Source organism: Scomber japonicus, chromosome 3, assembly GCF_027409825.1.
Source record: "Scomber japonicus isolate fScoJap1 chromosome 3, fScoJap1.pri, whole genome shotgun sequence".
NCBI classification, from domain to species: domain Eukaryota; kingdom Metazoa; phylum Chordata; class Actinopteri; order Scombriformes; family Scombridae; genus Scomber; species Scomber japonicus.
Window position 1 is genome coordinate 35,396,499 of NC_070580.1, and position 22,043 is coordinate 35,418,541.

At 38.6% G+C, this 22,043-nt stretch overlaps 1 protein-coding gene across 1 annotated transcript in view; it reads left to right on the forward strand.

Moving 5' to 3' along the window:
• The window catches only part of LOC128356223 (serine/threonine-protein kinase 4-like), a 43,568-nt gene that overhangs the window by 13,587 nt on the left and 7,938 nt on the right, over positions 1–22,043 (forward strand). The window contains exons 4-10 of the mRNA XM_053316705.1: positions 888–1,002; positions 1,631–1,795; positions 2,659–2,826; positions 3,483–3,620; positions 4,024–4,155; positions 4,310–4,508; positions 19,452–19,597. Coding sequence (XP_053172680.1) covers positions 888–1,002; positions 1,631–1,795; positions 2,659–2,826; positions 3,483–3,620; positions 4,024–4,155; positions 4,310–4,508; positions 19,452–19,597 — 1,063 coding nt within the window. The remainder of the gene's footprint in view (positions 1–887; positions 1,003–1,630; positions 1,796–2,658; positions 2,827–3,482; positions 3,621–4,023; positions 4,156–4,309; positions 4,509–19,451; positions 19,598–22,043) is intronic.

Consider the following 22,043-nt stretch of genomic DNA (forward strand, 5'->3'; position numbering starts at 1 on the left):
ACATTCATAAAAGTCATTAATTAAGTGTTTAATTAATCCTGTTTGATTGATTAAATGGAAAAAAGACATTCACAATCACTATTTTATGGTCCAGTAGAACATTTTATAGAATATGAAGAATACTACAAACATGTTTTAATGCAGATTTTTAAATTTGACTAATAATCACATGTCAATTTGTACATTTGCACATATAAAAATGTGTATTAGTTTTTTTTTTGTACACTGTAGATCACATTGGGTAAAGTCCAGGTAACATAAATGTGTATAAGGTGTTTTTTACAGTTCTCAAATGTAAAAAAAAAATGGGTCAAAGTTGAGCCTGAACATTATGTAAAGGTTAAAAACACTTGTACAGTTAAATTTTAACCAGTTCAGAGTGAATATTATCATGACTGTGGTGGTAGGATGGTTGATGGTACAGTCTGATCTGTCAATGTGTAATGTGGTCGTGGCTCATAGTGTCAAACCTACAGATAATTATCAGAGACTCTAACCCTAACCCAGCTTTACAGAGATTTATAGTTGAGTTTCAGCTCATTGTTTAGCTGTCCGACTGCAACTTTACTGTTCTGGTTCACTCTCAGAGCTCTCATAGTGTCGTTTTATGAGAAAAACCTGCTCAGCACCAAACAGCAAACAGACACAGTTAGCTGCAGACTAGCTGGTGAACATAGTGGAGCATTTAGATATTTCCCTCAGGAGCTGGTGGAGAGTAAAAACAGAGCTAAAAGAGAGAGAGAATATTGGACTTACATTCAGCAGGTGGACAGAAACATGACTTCGAATAAATGATAATGTTTAATTTTTAACTAACATGAATACACTTTGCATATTAAAGTGAGATAAATAAATAAAGAGTGACTACATAATGTTTCTGTGTTCAGTCCCCATGTGGTTCGGTACTACGGCAGCTACTTCAAAAAGAACGACCTGTGGATCGTCATGGAGTATTGTGGAGCCGGATCAGTGTCTGATATCATCCGAATACGCAACAAGACGGTAACATAACACACACACACACACACACACACACACACACACACACACACACGCACACACACGCACACACACACACAGAGTCTCAGTTGGCTTCATGAAGTCGTATCTGAACACTCTGGCTTGTATTTGCTTGTCGTGTGTGCGCTGCTGTTTGTGTTGTCATTTTATCAGATTTTATTTCTTAATTGCATTTTTATCTTTGATCCTGTGGTTTGATCGCAGCCATCAATCAAACATTAATCTCTCTGTACAACACTTTCAACGTCTGTTGATTTTAAACGTGCTCTATAAATAAACTGACTTGACTATGAATTTAATTATAGTGAAAATAAATCATTGTGCTTTTTGCTGGGGACCCATAGAACCCCATCTACGGACCCTGGGGGTCCCTGAACCCCACTTTGAACACCACTAACATAGAACAAACAGTATATGTGTGTGTGTGTTAAAATGTCCTGTAAGTGTGTTTTTATGTCTGTATGTCACAAAACGAGGGAGATAGACACTGAAATGCAGCACACACACACACACACACACACACACACACACACACACACACACACACACACACAACTCTGAGTATTTTGACTGATTTGTCTCTCTCTGTCTCTCTCTGTGTGTCGTGTAGCTAACAGAAGACGAGATCGCTGCCATCGTGCAGTCCACCCTGAAGGGTCTGGAGTATCTTCACTTCATGAGGAAAATCCACAGAGACATCAAAGCAGGAAACATCCTGCTGAACACGGAGGGTCACGCCAAGCTGGCCGACTTTGGAGTTGCTGGACAACTCACAGTAAGGATGGAAATGTTTCATGTATTCGTTTTGTATATGTTTTGTATGTGTTTGATACTGAGACACTTTAAAGCAGGGGTGTCAAACTCATTTTCATTCAAGGGCCACATACAGCCAAATTTGATCTCATGTGGGCCGGACCAATAAAAAAAGTTTGGAAGGGAGGAAGGAAACAAGGAAGGAAAGAAGGGAAAAGTGATAGGAAGGAAAGAATGCAGGGAAGGAAAGACAAAAGGAAGGAAGGAAGGAAGGAAGGAAAGGAAAGGAAAGGAAAGGAAAAGAAGATAAAGGAAAGATGGAAGGAAAGGAAGGACGGAGGGAAGGAAACAAAGAAGGAAAGAAGTAAGAAAGGGAGGAAAGAAAGAAGGGCAGATGACAGGAGGGAAGGAAGGAAAATAACACAGGAAGGAAAGTGGGCCGGATTGGATGCCTTGGCGGGCCGGTTCTGGCCCACAGGCCGCATGTTTGACATCCCTGCTTTAAAGTTACATGTGACATCCTGGTATTTCTGGGTTCAGTTTTAGAAAGATTAAACCTAACCTACCTAACAGCCCTCTATAGATGTCTGAGTTCATCTGTTGCCCGAAGCTCTCTAGTCATAATTCTGGGACCTCGTGTTTACACATGGTCCTAATCAGTTCCCTACAGTACTGTGTATTGGAGGATATCTGTTTGTAAGTGTAAGTAGGTTGCATCCCTAAAAAAAAGTCTCATCACACCTGAATATCTTTTTAAATATTTGGCTGGTGCATCTGCGTTTCTGCTCCTGCTGCAAACATCAAACACACAACCAAGAATATTTTCCTTTACTAAATAAAGTTATTTTCAGCTTTGACGATGTCCATCATTTTCTCTTCCTTCAGGACACGATGGCGAAGCGAAACACGGTGATCGGCACTCCGTTCTGGATGGCTCCGGAGGTCATACAGGAGATCGGCTACAACTGTGTGGCTGACATCTGGTCCCTGGGAATAACTGCTATAGAGATGGCTGAGGGGAAGCCGCCTTACGCTGAAATACACCCCATGAGGGTGAGAGAGACAGAGAGTGTGTGTGTGTGTGTGTTGGTGTGTGAAGGTGAGAGGTTAAGTGAGAAATGAAGTGTGTTCTTGAAGAGGAAGTACCGCATGTCAGAGCCGAGGTTTTCAAACTGGGGAGAGAAGAGAGGGTTCAGCTGCAATTTGCATAAAAACTCATTTGACTCATAAATAGAAAGTAACAGTCAAAAGTCAAATCTGAATACAGACCCAATGCACTTATTTTTAGGTTGAGTGTGATCGCTGATTTGCATCGTCAGCAAACATCCATAAATCCATAAATCAGAGAAAAAAGATAAAACTTTTCACATTTGAAGTTTTCTCCAGTATCCAAGTGATCCAGAAACTGAGTGAATATCTTATATTATACTTACAATGGAGCCAATTTTAAAAAATATAAACAAATACTGGCTGAAATGAAGTTAATAGTTATGGATAGATATAGTAAACCAGTGGACATACAAGGGTATCAGACTCTAAGCAGCTCTGTGTCAGAGGCTCAGCTTTATGAAGACAGAAAGAGGGAGAGAAGGAGTGAATGAAATGATTAAAGTGAGAGCTGTCGACTAATTAAAATGTAGTTAGTTAAGTTTATGTCTGTTCCTGCACACCTTTGTCTTGAATGTACTGAATAGTGTTTCCTCCTCCAGGCCATCTTCATGATTCCCACCAACCCTCCCCCGACGTTTCGAAACCCAGATCTGTGGTCTGAGCCGTTTAAAGACTTTGTGAAGCAGTGTTTAGTGAAGAACCCAGAAAACAGGGCGACTGCCACTCAGCTTCTACAGGTAACAACAACCCTGCTGCTACTGCTGCTACCTCTGTGTTACTGATGATAGATGAAGGAGCATTGAAAAAGGAGAAATCATGAGAACAGCTCCACTAAAGTGCAGCAAATCCATTGAAATCAAGCCTGAGCATTTTATTTGAACGTGAAAATACATTATTAAGTATTCTACAGCAGCTGTTTTAATCATCATAATTTACACCATAATAATCTTAATCTGTAGTTTGCATGCATTGTAATGACAAATACAGTGGATTTTTATTGTGGTTAAACGCCATTAACATGAATCCAATCTGCCTATAAAGAAACCAGTATGTTGGAAGCTGTGTTCTCCTCCTGTTGTCACTTTAATCTCTCTCTCTCTCTCTCTCTGTCGTGTCTTTTTTTGTCTTCCTTCCTTTCAGCATCCATTCATCAAGTCAGCCAAGCCCAACGCCGTCCTCAGGGCCCTGATCACAGACGCCATGGAGATCAAACTGAAGAGACAAGAGGAGGAAGAACAGAGAGAGCAGGACGCAGACGACGATGACAACTCGGTACAGATTTAAATAATCTTGAAAAAAAAAAAAACTGTGATAGTGGTCAAGGATTGAAGTTGAGATGGGTGGTACATTTTATTTTATTACTGATGACAATATATTGAATGAATTTGGATGTTTGTAGTAGTCATCTTCTGCCTGTGTGTTTCAGGATGAGGACGAGGTCGACCAGGGGACCATGGTACGGGCGGGGACCGGCGATTCGGGGACCATCCGGGCTGCCGGGTCTCGGAGCGGCACGGCGCGGACTATGATCGAACACGAGGACACGGGAACCATGCAGTCACAGCTCGGCACCATGGTCATCAACTCTGACGATGAGGACGAGGAAGAAGCCGGCACCATGAAAAGTAAGTGATTAGTAGTGATTAATCAGGACTGGGAACTGGTTTAAATCATGAAAATTAAGTTATTGCAGTTAGTAAAGGTTATTTCTAGTTAAAAAGTAGCATAGATGATATAGCGGGCTTCATTAGACAGTCCTGTTCTGCTGCGTTTACCGTCTGTCACTGGCTCCAGGTGTTATCTGGACGACAAAAGACTGATCTGAGGTTTTGTCTGTGGAGTCGAATGAACAGCGTGCAGATTCTACTTTGTTTAGTCTGCCCCCGTCTGCTGGGAAGCTAATGGCAGCTCGCTCCACATTGTACTTTTTAGCCCGTCTTGTCCAGACTTGTCATCGGTCGTGTCAGATGAAAGGTGTTGGTTTGATATCAATCGACAAACAACACGACATAATGTAGGTCAGAGGCGATGATGAGGAATTGACTCCCAGTTGACTGAAAACAAAGTAAGAGGAACCAGTTGATGAGGAACACGCTGCCTCTATTTTAAAACAAACACCACTGACACACACTTAGAGTTATCACGCTAGTTATGTTCAGTTTCTGGGAATCTGCAGTCAGAAATAAAACAGTTTATGCCTCAGATTTAAAACTTTATCATGTCAATTACCTAGATTTATCCATTAACTGTTCTGAGTTGCTTTAGTCATATCAAACATATTCCTGAAGTGATGTAGTTGATGAAGACTTTATATTTAACTTCTTTATTACAGTAATATTAACAGTGAATACCTGCTGTGACTACATGTATAAGATCCTCAATATTAAATGATATGAAAGGATAATCATAACCTGATGATAGTTTGTTACACTGAACTATCTGAGAAATTGTGTGTGTGTGTTGTTTGGAAAAGAGCGGGAACTTTTAAGAAATACTCCTCAGGTGATTGGATGAACCATCTGTCTGTGACCGTCTTACCTTGTGAGGCAGCTGGATTCACAAGATCATGAGAGGCTTTACAGGACGTCCAAAAAACACAACAATGATTCTATTAATCGACTGTTTGCAGAAGCATCTAACAGGTGCAGCTGTAGTTTCTTTGCTGTCCACTAGAGGGCAGAGCATCACTGTTACACTGAGTAAAGTTTCCTGACTGTACTGTGAACTGGAAGGTCTCTGTGGGCATTTAGATCGTGTGTGTGTGTGTGTGTGTGTGTGTGTGTGTGTGTGTGTGTGTGTGTGTGTGTGTGTGTGTGTGTGTGTGTGTGTGTGTGTGTGTGTATTAGGCAGTGTTAGATCTCTGTTCTCATTTCTCTAAATCAGTGGTGAACTCCAGTCCTAAAGACCAATAGTAATAGTATCACTGAGAGTCCTCGCTCCAGATCTCTTAGAGGCTTTAGTGCGTTTTGTGTCATTAACTAAAATGACAGATTACAGTCTAGACCTGCTCTGTGTGAAAAGTGGCTTTGGATTACTTTTGTCGTGATTTGGCGCCATATAAATAAAAACTGATTGATTGGTTGAAATTTTTAGTCAGCCAATACAGAATTTACCACCAGGAACTTGCCCTCCATCATTTGATTAAGTGTTTAATACCGGGGGCGGGGGGGTTCACAGTTTACAGTACGAGCTGCAAATTTTACCTTCAGCACATGAAGGATGATTTATAATAGTAGATATTTATAACTTTAAATTCTTTATCTCAGTGTAATAAGAGTTTATACTTTATTGTATTTTTCAGTGACTGATGATCAGCTCATAATGGGGTTTTGGCTTTAAGATACACCTGTTTCACAAGTTTTAAATCATGCTTTAGAGCCACATCTCCTGGCTGTGTGTGGAGGAACCATCAGACCCATCACAATGTGTTTGGTCTGCAGTTACTTTGATGAACTGGTACCAACTTCTGCTGATAATTTGGTGGCTGGCAAGTCCGATAAACTTATGTCAGGATCTCACTTAATACAATGAAGACATAACTTTCTGCTGGAGTGTGTCATTTATCGAGAGAGATGTTAGTGCTGCATCAGTCTGTCGGAGTCTCTCTTTTTTTATTGCGGTGTGGGAGTTGTAAGCGTTGGATGTATCAGGCACTTTGGAAAGGAGTCGCAGTAAGAGTTGGACTCAGTTCATCTGTGCTGGCAGTCTCTGTGTTTTATGTTTTTGTTTGTATATGCAAAGAATTAACCCCACTGAGACACTACGGCACATTAAGTTTGGGTGCGTGTGTGTGCTTTTAGTCTGTGTGACTCCTGTAATGTTAAACACTGAACAGTTAAACACTTGTACTTTCCTTATTAAAACATAGCTGCTGTGGAAGTTTGTTGTAATAATACAGCTCCAACCTAACATCTAATGAGATTTATGTTAATACTAATAATAATAACTTTATTTGTCTATCTTTATCTATCAGTAGTTTGTTCCATAGTGTTGGGTTGTAATTAATAAAGGCTCAACCCTGATTTTCTTTCTGTTGCTGTGAACCTCTGATAAACCAGTTAACAAGTGAGTTAGCCATGTAACTTGGTCCTAGCTCATTAAAGGCTTTGTACTGTATGTAAAGAGGAGAATATTAAAGTCAGTTCTGAAAGTTACATGAAGTCAGTGCAGATCAGCTAAAACTGGACTGATGTGTTCTCTCTTGTTTCTGTCTACTAGCCGAGCTGCAGAGTTTTACATGTTGAAGCATTAACAGACACCGACAGGAATCAGCAGCATTTAAACAGCGACTGAATGCAGTCAGGCGTGATTTTAGTTTAAGCTGAGTTTAAACAAGCCGCCTGCAGAGTAACAACATACATTAATGCTGCTGATTTAAACACACACAGGCAGACCGTTTCCTGCTGTCAGCTCTCAGCTCCGCTCTCAGTCAGATAAACTCCTTGTTGAACAGATGTGTGCCAGCGTCTCTGTCCTCCTCTCCTCTAACGTCCTGTCTGATTAACTCATCAGCTGACAGCGCTGTCAGCAGCCGGCAGCAGAGACGCTCAGATTTAAACTGAACCAATACCAGGACACGCACTTTTTATTCATCTAACTGTGGAAATCTGACATTTTCACATCACACATGAACAACAGCATTAAAACATTCATACATTTTCTCTTCTGCTTATCTTTTGAGAGCCAATCCCAGCTCATACTGTATAGGGTGAAAGGCGGGTACACCCAGGATAGAACTAATGTATACAGACAGACAATCATTCACACTTACAGGTGATTTAGAGTGACCAGTTAACCTGACCTGCATGTTTCTGGTCTGTGGGAGGAATGAGGAGAACATACAAACTCCACACAGAAGGATCCTGCTGCCCAGGGGGGTCAAACTCATTTTCATTTAAGGGCCACACAAAGCCTAATTTGATCCCATGTGGGCCGGATCATTAAAAGATGGAGGGAAGGAAGGAAGGAAGGAAGGAAAGATGGAAGGAAGAAAGGGAGGAAGAACATACTGAAGGAAGGGAGGGAGGAAGGACAGATTGAAGGAAAAAAAGAAGGAAGGTAGGAAAAGAAGACAGGAAGGAAAGATGGAAGAAAGGGAAAAAGAAAGGAAGGAAGGAAGAAAGGGAGCAAGGACAGATGGAAGGAAGAATGAAAGGGAAGAAGAAAGAAAGGGAGCAAGGACAGATGGGAGGATGGAAGGAAAAGAAGACAGGCAGGAAAGATGGAAGAAAGGAAAGAATGAATGAAGGAAGACAGAAAGGGAGCAAGGACAGATGGAAGGAAGGAAGAAAGGAAAAGAAGGAACGAATGAAAAGAAGACAGGAAGGAAAGTGGGCCGGATTGGACCCCTCGACGGGCCAGTTCTGGCCCACGGGCCGCATGTTTGACACCCCTCTGTTATAGGAAGCTGTATTAAAGAAAGAAAGAAATGTATAAAGGCCTAAAGGAAGGAAATATATATGTATCAAGATAAATACAGATGAGAATAAGCTTCATATTGTCATGATGACTCTTGAGTTGACTGTTGACCTCATGAGTTGAGGACAGAGCTGATTTCCAGACAGTCAGAGAAGTGAAACTAAACCACAGCGTCTCTCCTGTCGGCTGTTAACAGTAGACGAGGTTTTATCAGCGTCTGGTTCAAAAGAGTTTAACTTTCATAACAGAAACTAGTCGGCCTGCCCTGTGTTGAAGTTTCCATCACGCTTCTCTAATTTAATGACAGTAAGTTTTGTAGTTTGGTGGTTTTGAGACTGTTGTTAAACTTTATCGTCTCCTGTGCTGTTATACTTTGTGTGTAATGACACAGCTAAAAAACAACAAAGTGCTGCGGAGGCTTCTTAACTAATGATCCAACATTTAGGCTTCAGCCTCTGTGACAGCTTATAAATCTCTGACACACATACTCATAAATATACACACACACACACACACACACACACACACACACACACACTGTCTCCTGTCTGATGTCCTCTCATTGAGTTAGTATAGATCTCCTCTGCTGGCAGTACAAACCGCATTAACACAGGAACATTTAGACTTCATAATTACATTAGTACTCCAATATCCTTCAGTCGTGTGTTTGTGTGAGTGTGTCTCTTTCTCTGCTGTGTCCTTTAATGCTCTGCAGGGTTCGTCACTGTGTGTGTGTGTGTGTGTGTCTGTGTGTGTGTGTGTCGTGAGCTAATGACCCCCGGTCTGATGCTGAAAGGGCCCCGAGGATCGAGATAAAGATATTAGATCAGATATTGATCCTCTCCTAATGGTACTGAATAATAAAAAGCCTTTTAATTTACAGTGATTAGCCACCAGAAACCTCTCTGTCCTCTGCTTCTGTTTCTGTAACTCACTCACAGTCAGGATAGATTTATTAATAACAATAACAGGGGATGAACCTCAAAATCCATCCCTAAACTCTTTGTTCTTGTTAAAAATGGAGCTGCAATGATTAGCTGATTGAAAAAAAAAGATTGGCAGCTATTTTGATAATCAATTAATCATTTCAGTCATTTATTTATTTATGTCTCTTGATTTTAAGCTGCCAGCTCACACTAACAAACTAAACTTTTGTGATAATTCTGGCATATTTACAGTAATTATTATGAATATACACTGTCCCTCACAAATAAACTAATAAAATAAAAATAAATGAATAAAATCAAGAAAAAATGTACTAGTGCTGTCAATCGATTAAACATGTAATTGCGTCTAATTGCATGATTGTCATGAGTTAACTCACGATTAATCACACATTTTAAATTATTTTATAAATGTACTTTAGAATAATATTTTTCAAGTTTTTAACCCTCTTATTAACATGGGAGTGGACTCATTAAAACTGAGTAATCGAATAGTCGTTGGCGGGGTCTAGAGTTTTTCTAGAGGCTTCAGTAACAGTTACTGCAGAGCAATGTTCACTTTCAGCCACTAGGAGGAGCTCTAAGCTTCTGTAAACCACCTCCACCTTGTGTAGAAGTCTAGTCTGACTGAATTTTTACTGCTGCCCTCAGCTACGTTGACTCGGTAGTAAGTTAGCCTGCTAGCTTGTCAGTTAGCCTTCTAGCTTGTAAGTTAGCCTGCTAGCTGACTGGAGGGAACATGGTGCAGACGAAGACACACAAAAGTCCAGCGTGGTTTAAAAGCTTCCAGAAAGTAAAGAATAATGTTGTCAGGAGTGAAATACGTGGAGCAGAGTTGAGCTATCGCGGTTTCACACGGACAGAAAGCTGCTGTCCGCTGGGACGGTTGCTAAGGGAGACGGACCTGACGCTAATCACCAAACTAGTACGTCAACATCTGGATGTTATGATGTCAGTTAGGAACTAGTTACGTTATACTGACATATTTATTTATGTATGTGTATATAAATACGTATATAGGATTAAGATATATTGAGTATGTTTGGGTTTTGGATTATTGCTCAGACAAAAACAAGCATCCACTTGATCACCTTGTGCTTTAGAAAACGGTGTTGTGTTTTGTAGTACTATAAATGATTAATCAAGAAAAGAGTCACAAAAATTAATAATGAAGATGTTAATTGCCTCCCATGTTGAAACCAAATGTCACTGCTGGCCTATTTAGTTTTTAGGTTTTTTTTCTTTAGGTATTTCTAGCAGCTGCAGTACAGTTAATTTAGATTAATAACATGATTTATCCAAAAAAAATGTGTTTTTCTCACAGTCTGTTAGAATCTAAAAGTAAGGGCCTTGCTGTTGAGCTGCTGTTTGGTGTAACAATGTTCAACAGTCACATTTGGCTCCATTGCAGGAGAAGCAGTGACTGAGGTATTTATGAATGGGGACCCAAAAGTTCCCAGAATTGTAAAAAAACAAAACAAAAAAAAAACCCCACAGTCATCATAAATCTTTCAGCAGTACCTTCGTGATCCCCTCCAAACTACTCTCCTTGAGATGTGATACACTTGTCCCGCCGCTTCATTCCTGGAAACATTTCCCAGAGTCATTTTTGGACACGGTGTCCTGTGTGTATTTTCTTCTTGGATTTCTTCCACGGTGGCGAATCTTTCTCACTTTCACTCAATTTTAGCTTCACCGAGCTTCACTACCTACACGCTGCGCTGCACTCTACTCCTGTGCTATTGATGGCTTCAGAGTATTTTTGGGTCCCTTGTACAGTGGAGTCTTACATCTGATATTACATATGAATAAATATCTCCTCAGTTAATAATAATAATAATAATAATACATTTTATTTGAGGGCGCCTTTCAAGTCACCTCAAGTCACCTTACAGAGAATAAAATAAAACATCAAACATTATTAAAACCAGACCTAAAAACAAGTGTAGTGCACAGTATCAGAGTGGAGATTTAACCACAAAAACTCTGTGAAATGCTCCTTTAAAACCAAATTAAAAACCCACCTGAGCCACAGACATCACACTGTGACTGTGACAGCAGCAGCAGCAGTGATCTCCTCTGAAGTCTGTTAATGAAATCAGTTTTACTCTGCGTTAAAATACCATCGCAGACATTTATAGCAGCTCAGCTCATGATATATTTTTAGGGATGTTTTATTTTAAAGTGTTTTGTTTCCTTTTGCTGTCGCTCTCACAGACACACACACACACACACAAAATAGCATGATGTGATGCAGCGGTGACGTAGATCAGTATCTCTCTGTTGTTCTCACACTGACTCTTTATAACAGCAGCTGGCAGTCTGAAGTAAGAGCCGTCCAAACTTTCCATTTTATAGTTTAAGATGCACAGAGACGGAAACCATTACGCCGACTTAAATGAATTATTTAAATAGTCTCCCATCTCTAAGAGCCTTAATTATCTTTAATGTTCAAATGGATAAATGCTTTGCTCTTCAGGACTACAATTAACCTTTTCATCACCTTTAATGAAGATGTTATGTAGAAGCTGAACAGCACAGTTAACTTTGAACACACTCAGAATAACACAGTTCTTTTCTATTACTTATTTTTGTCTCTAGTTTAAAATGATTTAGTAGCACCGGCCCAGCGCTGGCGTCTCTTTACTTTATTAAAGTTTAATTTTGTTTTGGGAGGCTGGAGGAGCAGATGGTCGTCTCTCCAGAGTCCACTCAGGTTTAGCCCTCGCATTAAGTTCAACTGTATAAAAATAAAAATACAAACTTTCTTTTCTGAACTTGTAGTTTATGTTCAGCCTGTTTTCAGAGGCTGTGTTAAGATTCTCCAGATTAGAGAGTCTAATCATACTGAAGCCTGTTTGTATTATTCACTGACACAATATGAGCCAGCTTGGTGTCATTTCATCATTTTCAATCAATCAATCAAACTTTATTTATACAGCAGCTTTGGTTCAGGTTCATGTATTTCACAGTGATTCACAGCTGATTGACAAGCTGGTAATAAAACAGAACAAGAGAAGACATAAAGAAACGGAACAAAAACAAATCAAATTATAATGAAAAAGAAAGAAATGAGACCAATGCAGGCAAAAAAAGGTTGATAAAAATGTAATTAAAGTAAAATAAATGGAAGAAAATAATAAAAAAAAATTAACATATATAGATAAATGATTAAATAAGAGAGAAAGTTAATTAAAAGTGAAGTTTAAAGTAAAAAAAACAAGGTTAAATAGATTTAAAAAGACAAAACAAAAGTCAAATGAAATCAGAGTGGAATAAAAGCTGGACTAAACCTAGGTTAAAAAAGACAAAAGAAACCTGAATAAAATCTATAAGATAAAAACGTATAGAATGATAATAATAATAATAATGGAGTTAAACAAAATGTTAAAACATCAAAAACAAATATAATAAAAAAAATGAAATAAAAAGACTAGAGACTATTTTAAACTTAAAAAACTTCCACGAAGAGAAAAGCAGCATTTATACTTTTCTTTAACTCAGTGATGGTTAAAGTAATCAGTCTTATCAGTGAGTGACAAACAGTAATGTGTGTTATTGTTATATAATTTTTTGTCTCTTTGTCATCGGTGTAATCAGCTGATCAGATCAGAGTGTTTCTGGGAAGTCGGGCGAAGTGTCCTCGCAGCGATAGATTCCACATTACAATTAATCACCCGACAGCAATAAATCATCTCAGTGGCTTCCAGTAAATAGACCCAGCCCTCCCTCTTCTTCTCCTCTCCCTCACCATGCAGTGTGAACTATCTGTTGTCAGAATGAAGGGGGGAAAAAAAGGAAAGAAGCCTAAATGAGAGTTTATAATTCTCATTTCATTTCAATACGTCATGTTTGATTGAGTTTATTGACTTTTGAGGCGTCAGTCAGCTGTTTCCTGTTAGCTTTGTTTCTGTTTCTGCTCGTCACTCAACAAACACATGCTGTCAGAAAAAAATAGTAATATTCATTCATTCATCTGCAGGCTGACAAAATCCATCAATCAATTCAATGTTATTTATATAGCACCTTTCATACAGGTTCATGTAGTAAAGGGATTTAAATTGAGACTATTTCACACGATAGAAAATAAGATGGTAAATAAAATAAATAGGATTTAAAAAATGAGAAAATAATTTTAAAAAAAAACAATTGATAATGAAAATAAATAAAAGAAAATTAAAAAAAAGACAAAATAAGAGAAAAAGTTTATCAAAAGTTAGAATTAAAAACTGAGATTAAAAAGATAAAACAAAAGTAAAATTATATAAAAGAAATAGAGTTTAATAAAAGCTAGACTATAAACTAAAAAAAGACAGTAACAGAAGAATAAAATAAAATGAAATAAGAGGATAATAAAGAATGACAGTGATAATAAAATAGAATAAAATGTTAAAACATCAAAACTTATGAAATAAAAATAGAATAAAAAGACTATAAATTGTTATATAAATAAAAATATTTTTTAAAAAGTGTCCATACAACTCTTTCTTCTGTCATTTCTTTATTTTCTTTATGTTCACTCTTTAGTTCAGTTCATCTTTAAATCCTCCCTCGTTTAATATTCGTCTCTCAGACTCACAGACGAGGTTCGGACCATATGTGGATGTTGTGGGTCAGTTGAGTATCCGCCTTAAAAAATGTGATGTATTTAAAGTATGCATGATGGATGTGATGAAACATTTAAACTGGGCTACGTTAAAGTTGAACCAGTACCATGTAAGGTCAGAGGATCAACTTCTTCATGTTGGTCTCAGTGCTGAACATTCATCTTTTAAATACAGCTCGGTTATCACTTCTTTTTAATTAAGTTACATAATGTTGAGATTAGCTCAAAGAAAGAAGAAAATTCAGCAACTTTATTAATTTAGGAAGAGTGATATCATCAGAATATTAAATGGAAAACTAGTTCTGGTTGTATGAGCGTGTTTTTGTATTCCTGGTAGTCTTCTATGTTTTTCTTATGAGTATTGTTTGTGTATCAAAGTCTGATATAGGCATGGGCCAGTATGAGATTCTGGCGGTATGATAACCATAAGAAAAAATATCATGGTTTCACGGTATGGTGGTATTGTGATTACAGCTCTAAAATGTTCCTAAAAGGAAGAAAAATAAAGCCAGACATGTTCATTTAACCTGAATATACACTGTAATGTTGTGTGAGGGGTTGTGATACTCTTCCTGAGGGATTTCTGACCAGCACTTTCTGTCTTTGACCAGACAAAAAACAGCTCATACCTTAGGAACGGTATGACAGAAAATTTGGCAGTTTCGGTTATCGTGGCTTTTTCAAATCGCGGTATACCTTGAACACGGTTATCATCCCATGCCTAGTCTGATATCTCTTAATCATCTGTTGTTCTACAAAAACTACTAAAAACACATCAGTGAGTCACATCACTGTACTGAGTCACATGTTCCTTCATTATGAAGAGTTGAGTCACGTTAGTTTATTTTAGAAATGTCTCCAAAGACTAATAATAGTGATGATTTGAGTCTCTGTAGAGTAGTTGTGTGTAAAGCAGAATGAAGTGATGAAGGAACTCGTCATCCAGAGCAGTTTAGTGGCTCAATGACGTGTTTTAATAGTTTTTAAACAACAACAGAGGATTTAGATCAGGGGTGTCAAACATGCGGCCCGCGGGCCAGATACGGCCCGCCGAGGGGTGCAATCTGGCCCATTTGCCATCTAGTGCTCTTTTCCTTCCTTCAATCTGTCCTTCCTTCCTCCCTCCCTTTCTTCCATCTGTCCTTCTTCCCTTTCTTTCTTTTTTCCTTCTTTCCTTGATTCTATCTTTCCTTCCTGTCTTGTTTTCCTTCCTTCCTCTCTTCCATCTGTCCTTCCTTCCTTCCTTCTGTCCTTCCTCCCTTTCTTTCTTTCTTTTTTCCTTCCTTCGTTCCTTCCATCTTTCCTTCGTTCCTTCCATCTTTCCTTCCTGTCTTGTTTTCCTTCATTCCTCCCTTTCTTCCTTCCTTCCATCTGTCCTTCCTCCCTTTCTTTCTTTTTTCCTTCTTTCCTTCCATCTTTTTAATGATCCGGCCCACATGAGATCAACTTGGTCTGTATGTGGCCCTTGAATGAAAATGAGTTTGACACCTCTGATTTAGATACATCAGACTTTTGATACACACACAATATTTATTAGCAGATCAAATCAGTGTTGGTTTATTGTTGAAACATGGAATATTTTCACAATAAGAGAAATATAGAAAATTGGCAGCCTTATCCTTTTAATAAGTTGAAGCCCTTTCTCGGCTTATGTTTGCGTAATATTTATACTACACTATTTTTGAGGCCAATATTAGGATTTAAAAATCTGATATCAATATATTGGCAAATAATATTATTTTTTTGGTAATGATCTCTCAAACGTGGTAATCAAACACTTGTGACAAAGATATGTAATAAAGACAATATTTTACAGTTTAACAATCAACTTTATTATATTCTCCTCTCCTTCCTCTCTCTCCTCTCCTTCCTTTCTCTCCTCTCTACCCCAACCGGTCGAGGCAGATGTTCTCCCACTCTGAGTCTGGTTCTGAGGTTACTTCCTGTTAAAAGAGAGTTTTTTCTTGCCACTGTCACCAAGTGCAGCTCATGTGGGAATGTTGGGTCTCTTTAAAATGAAACCTGAAGAGTTCAGTTTAGACCTGCTCTATGTGTAAAGTGCCTTGAGATAACTTTGTTTTGATTTGGCGCTATACAAATAAAGATTGATTGGTTGATATAAAATGACATCACTGGCTATTATCGGTCTGGCTATAATTTATACAGCTATTATACTTACAATAACTACATTACTACCACAGTTCTTCTTCTCTTCATGTATGCAAGCAGAAGTTTAAAAACTGAAGACACAGAAACGTTGCTTACCGTCTCCGTCTTCTCCGCATATGTCGGCATAGCAACCACCAAAGCACAGCAGGTCACAGTTTATAGGACTGTGAAGCACAGTTGGAAAGAGTCTCTGACCAGTCAGATAATTGCTCAAGTAACCCAACAACAGTAGATACCAAACTATAATCAAAGAGACGTTAGATCAGAGGTTCTTTATGGCTCTGACCTTCTTTCATCAGATTATGTTGGAGAAAAAACTCCATATTGGGAAAAGCGTGGCTGTATTTGTTTATTTTAAACAATGACTTATTTATGGTTCGTCCTCTTGGCAGCGTCATGATGTGTGGAGGCACCTGGCAGCCGAAGTGGAGAATAAACAGCCATTAGTTATTTTTATTGTAAGAAGAATACTAAACTTTTAATTGGTTTTGTACTTTAGATCAGTGATGAGATGTTTTTGGGTTATATATATGAGAAAAAACTCCTTAGTGTCTCTCATAACCAAGCTAAGAATACACACATAGTATAAACAAACCCCAGATGTCTTTGTGTTTATTACAAATTTAAGGTTTTGGCATTGTATTGTTTTTCCTTGGAGAAGTTTAAAGTTGCGTTAAGCAGTTTTCGGTCCACTAGGGGGCAGAAACACTATGAAACAAACCAGCAACAACAGAAGCTTCATATACTGTCAGTCCTCTTGGTGTCGTTGAATATTCGTCCAGTGTTTTGCCGATGTTTTAGGTCTGGATTAAAGTTGGTTAACATTAGGAGTAAAAACTGACTGAAAGCTTCATAGAGCAGCAGATCAGGCTGTTGATTCTCAGCGCTATTAAATTTAATTAAATTATTAAAAAGTTGCTTTATAGGTCACTGACAAGCTGATGGTAAGACAAAATAAATATAAACAGTACAAACCATTGGAAACTGATGTGCCCAAGAAATTAAGAAATATTAAACTAGATATTGAGACTGTAATGACTCAATGAAAGAAATGACTGACTGTGTTTCTAGCAGGCGGGGAGCTCCGGTCCTCTGAAATGAGGCCAACGCTGAAGTAACTTAGAACTGCATTCTATCAAAAGGCCACCAGGGGGCGACCGTCTCTATACAAGTCAATGGAGAATTCACCAACTTCTCACTTGATTTCTAACCTCAGTAAACGTTTTCAAAATGTGTTTATGGTCTCAATCGCTAGTTTAAAGCCTTCTTCAATGCAGTATGATGTTCATTTGGGACATTTTGGCCTCCCTGATTTTATATGTGACGATAAAGCAGGGTATGCATTAGGACGTGGCTACGTCCTGATTAACAGGTTGATTGCCCAATATCCTCGAGATCCAGCCCTCGCAACCATAGCAACCTCCCCGCTCCACCCATGGCCCCGCCTCATGCCCATATAAGTAGAATCCGTGTTTTTATTTTTCCCAGCATGCACCTGAAATTTTCAAGATGGCGCTGCCTAGATTCGAAACTATTGGCTTCTGAGCAGCAGTCCACAAACCAATGGGTGACGTCACGGATGTTACGTCCATTTCTTTTACACAGTCTATGGTTTCTAGAGAGAAATTGAGGCTTTTTGAATGAGAGTTGGATCAGCTAACAAACTTTAAAGTATGTCTACATTAGCTTCAGCCTCACTGTGGTAATTGCTGCTTGGCAGTAACGGTAACTTTATTTTCAGACCATTATTAGTGTGACTGTATGTAAGCAGTGAGCTCTGTAGATACTGTAGGAAAGTCTGCAGTTTATTAAATCTGTGAATCACACTGATGCTCTCGTTTATCCAACTAACCGAGTATCGTCTCAGTCACTCCACACACTCATTATCTCTACGGTTGTTGGTGTCTCCACACACACACTCTCTCTCACACACACACACACATATATATTTATTCATGCACCTACAGTATATCCTCCCACTCATTACTACGTTATTTTACAGGATAATTTTGTCATGTTGTCTGTTTGCAGTTCGGTTTTAAGTTTCATTCATTTGTGATAAAATGCTTATTTTTACTGTCCATCAACTGATTGTTGATTGTGCTCCTCAAATATTGATATTGTTGGGCTACAACTAACAGTTATTGTCATTATCAATAAGTCAATCAACTATTGTCTTGATTAATCAAGAAGTTGGTTTATAAAATGTCAGAAAATTGTAACAATAATGTTGAGCAAAGTCCAAGATGCAACGTTAATGTCTTTATGTCCTGACCAACAGATATTCAGTTTATTGTCACAGAAGATTAAAAAACTATTAAATATAACAAAATATTTAAATTTTAATTTTAAATTTAAATATATATATATACACCTATATATACATAGAACACCAAATCACAACAGCAGTCCTCTCAAGGCTCTCTTCACATAAAGCAGGTCTAGACTGAACTCTTTAATTAAATTTAAAGAGACCCAACATTCCCCCATGAGCTGCACTTAATGTAGTTACGTAGATTCAACTCATGTTAACTACTGTAGTAAATCACATCTGAATTTTCATGGTCTACCTCCTACTGTACTAATTATCTTCTTAAAGGAGCAGTTTGTACAATTTAGTGGCATCGAGCTGAACAGGCTTAGCAGAAATAGAAGATAATATTGATAATTATGTTTTCATTAGTTCATTATAACTAGAAAATAAGACTTGTTGTGTTTTTGTTTCCTTAGAATGAGCCTTTATATCTACATAGAGAGCAGGTCCATGTTTCACCAACACTGGCTCTGGTTTTTCATGTTTTCTCAGCGACATGTTGTCAAACATTTCAGGTGTTTTGCCAAAGGGAAGTGACACTAAACATAAATTATTGAAATGATGCTTTTAAATCTCCCCCTGTAATTATTATGAATTATGAAAAGAGGTGAAGTGCAGCCAGTGTGAATTATGTTTAATTATTAAAATGAATTAAAACAACATAATGAGAGATGGATTTTACAAGCTGTAACAGCCCAGTTTTAACACCTGTGTTTAATTTAATCAAAACAAGCACCATTGTTATAGTTGTTGAGTGTAGAAAATTAACTGGAACGCCATTATGAATAAAAATTTGCCACTGTTTATAATACAGTTGTATTTTATTCATTCAGCACGATTCAAGTATAATGGTTTAATGTGCTCTGGTTGTGTTTGTCCTGTAGACCAGAGATATGTTAAAGCTGATCATATATTTTATTTTAACTGCAGCGACCAGAAACACCAACATGTGATCCTGACTCACTGACTCACTGATACTAATCAACAGCTGTGTCAAGTTAGCTCAGATCACATTGATGAGGGAAAAGTTCCTCCCTTTATGTTTTAGTATTAACCATAAATATGATGATTCCTCCTCAGACTGTGATAAAGTAATTGTTGGTTCTGTGTCTCGCAGGGAGAGACGAGACGATGCAGCCGGCCAAGCCGTCCTTCCTGGAGTACTTTGAGCAGAAAGAGAAGGAGGCCAACGTTCAGAACGATGGGAAAGGAGAAAACAACGCAGACAACCGCAAAATGCCCCCCGATGGAAGTCTGGAAGTGGTGAGTTACGAGCTGTTTAATACCTGAATGGATCCACGTAGAGTTACTATAAGCTGAGATGCTTTCAAAAATAGTTTTCTGTTAGTTAATTAACTTAATCCAGAATTTATTAAACAGCAGAAACCTGAATTAACCCTCCTGTTGTCCTCGAGTCAAGGAAGGAAGGGAGGGAGGAAAGGAGGAAGAAGGAAGGAAATGAGGAAGGATGGAAGGATGGAAGGATGGAAGGGAGGAAGAAGGAAGGAAATGAGTTAGGAAGGAAGGGATGGAGAAAGGAAGGATGGAAGGGATGAAGAAGGAAGGAAAGGAGGGAGGGAGGAAGGAAGTGAGGAAGGAAAAGGGAAGGAAAGGAGGGAGGAAAGGAAAGAAGGGAGGAAGGACGGATGAAAGAAGGACGGAGGGAGGAAGGAAAGAAAGAAGGACGGAGGTAGGGCTGGGCGATATATCGAGTATACTCGATGTATCGCGGCTTGTTCTCTGTGGGATGTAGAAAATGACTATATCGTGAATACTCGAGTATACATTCAATTTACACGCAGTTTGTTTTTAGTCGCGGCCCGTTGAACTACAGGTTTCTCTCACTCTCTCATCTCTCCGTACAGAGAGTTAAAACAAGCGCACCTAGGTACGTACATCACATTCTGTTGTGCGTGCAACGTCATATGCCCGGTAGCATGTAGCAGCAGTAGCAGCGATCTCAGGTCCTAGTGGCATTATGCACAAAATGTGCACTTTTATTTAGTGTTATGTCATCTCAGTGACACCCTGCGCAAAAGTGCATATTTTTCTTTTAAAATATCTTTGTGGCATTATGCACAAAATGTGCACTTTAATTTAGTGTTATTTTGATGTGTCATATTAGTTACATCATGCATAAAAGACACTTTATTTGTTTTGAAATGACATGTTTGTGCCACTGCTTAATAACTGTTTAATAAATACAGTTTTGATGAATTTGTTTAGTTGTGATTTACACTTTTGGCATGAATGTTTAAAATCAGCATATATTAATGTAGTATGAACAATGTTTTAATGTAGAAACGTAGAATCATCATACTGGCATGATTGTATGCATCAAAGTGTTAATTCAAGGCTAAGGCAAAATATCGAGATATATATCGTGTATCGTGAAACGGCTTAAAAATATCGGGATATTAGTAAAAGGCCATATCGCCCAGCCCTAGACGGAGGGAGGAAGGAAGGAAAGAAGGACGGAGGAAAGAAGGAACAGTTTTAACAGACGGGTCAATTTGACCCGGGAGGACTACAGGAAGGTTGAAACAGTATTAGCAGTGAGCAGCTTCTCCTCTGTACACCTGCACACTGTTAGTAATCGGCAGGTCGGTTGTTTCTCCATCTCGGAGAAGTCGCCACAGTTCTTCTTCTTTCTGCGTCTCAGCTTCTTCTGTCTGTTCCTGTTAATCTCAGACTGACTCCATGATGTTGAGATCAGGACTGTGTGTGCTCTCCTTCTTCTTCTTTTGGGCTCGTTGTCACGCTGCAGAATAAATTAGGGACCAATCAGAAACCTCAGTGAAGAATCTAAACATTTAGAGGCTTTATTAAAAATACAAACTTATCATCACTCCTATCTGTGCTGCCTGTCACTTGATTTATGTGTTACTTGATCGACATGCATGAGTGTGAGACTGTTCAGATCAGGCATTTGGTTTTATTTTGTGTCTAACTGGCAGAGATGCTGTTAAATGTGTCGTTATTTAGCCCTCTAACTATTTGGGGTTTTACTTTTTTTATAGCTAGCCAAAAGTAAAAAGTAGCCCTCAAGCCAGAAAAGTCTGGTCTATTTAGAGCTCTTGCTGTCGGTCTTCTTCTTCTTATCGTCCTGCAAAGATCTCTAGTGTAAAGGAAGTCTGAAATACTACTAAAGCTTGTTTTTTCTACAGTAAAGTTTGAGAGTCACTCCCTCAGTTAAAGGTTTGTTTAGGTGAAAATGAAAGATGATGTTGAGAGGTTGATGATGTTTACCTGCCTCCTCATTTACTCTCACCTTTCTGACCACCTTCACATATGAGAGTCAGCCCAAACGGAGCGCAGCCAGTGAAAGAGCAGAGGCACTTTGTCTTGCTTAAAGACATCTAAGCAGGACAAATGGCTGCAGCTGCTGGAATGAAATATTAAACATGTGACCTTTAAATACGAGGTGGTTTCTCTTCTCTGACCTCCCTGCTGCTGCTCATCCTGAGAGCTGTGAAGCCTCTTCTTTCTCCTCTGCTGCCAAATAAACCTCAAAAAAAGATATTTGAACAATGAATCTCAGTTCCTCAAACAGCAAAGCAACAATTCCTTTTGGTTGTGATTATTAAAAACAACAAATTTAGATTTTTTCCAGCAATTATTAATGGAGTCGTAGAGCTTAAATGCTGTAAAATGTCTGTTGTTTTTGGGCATCATGTTTTATAAAAGAGGTGTGTGTGTGTGTGTGTGT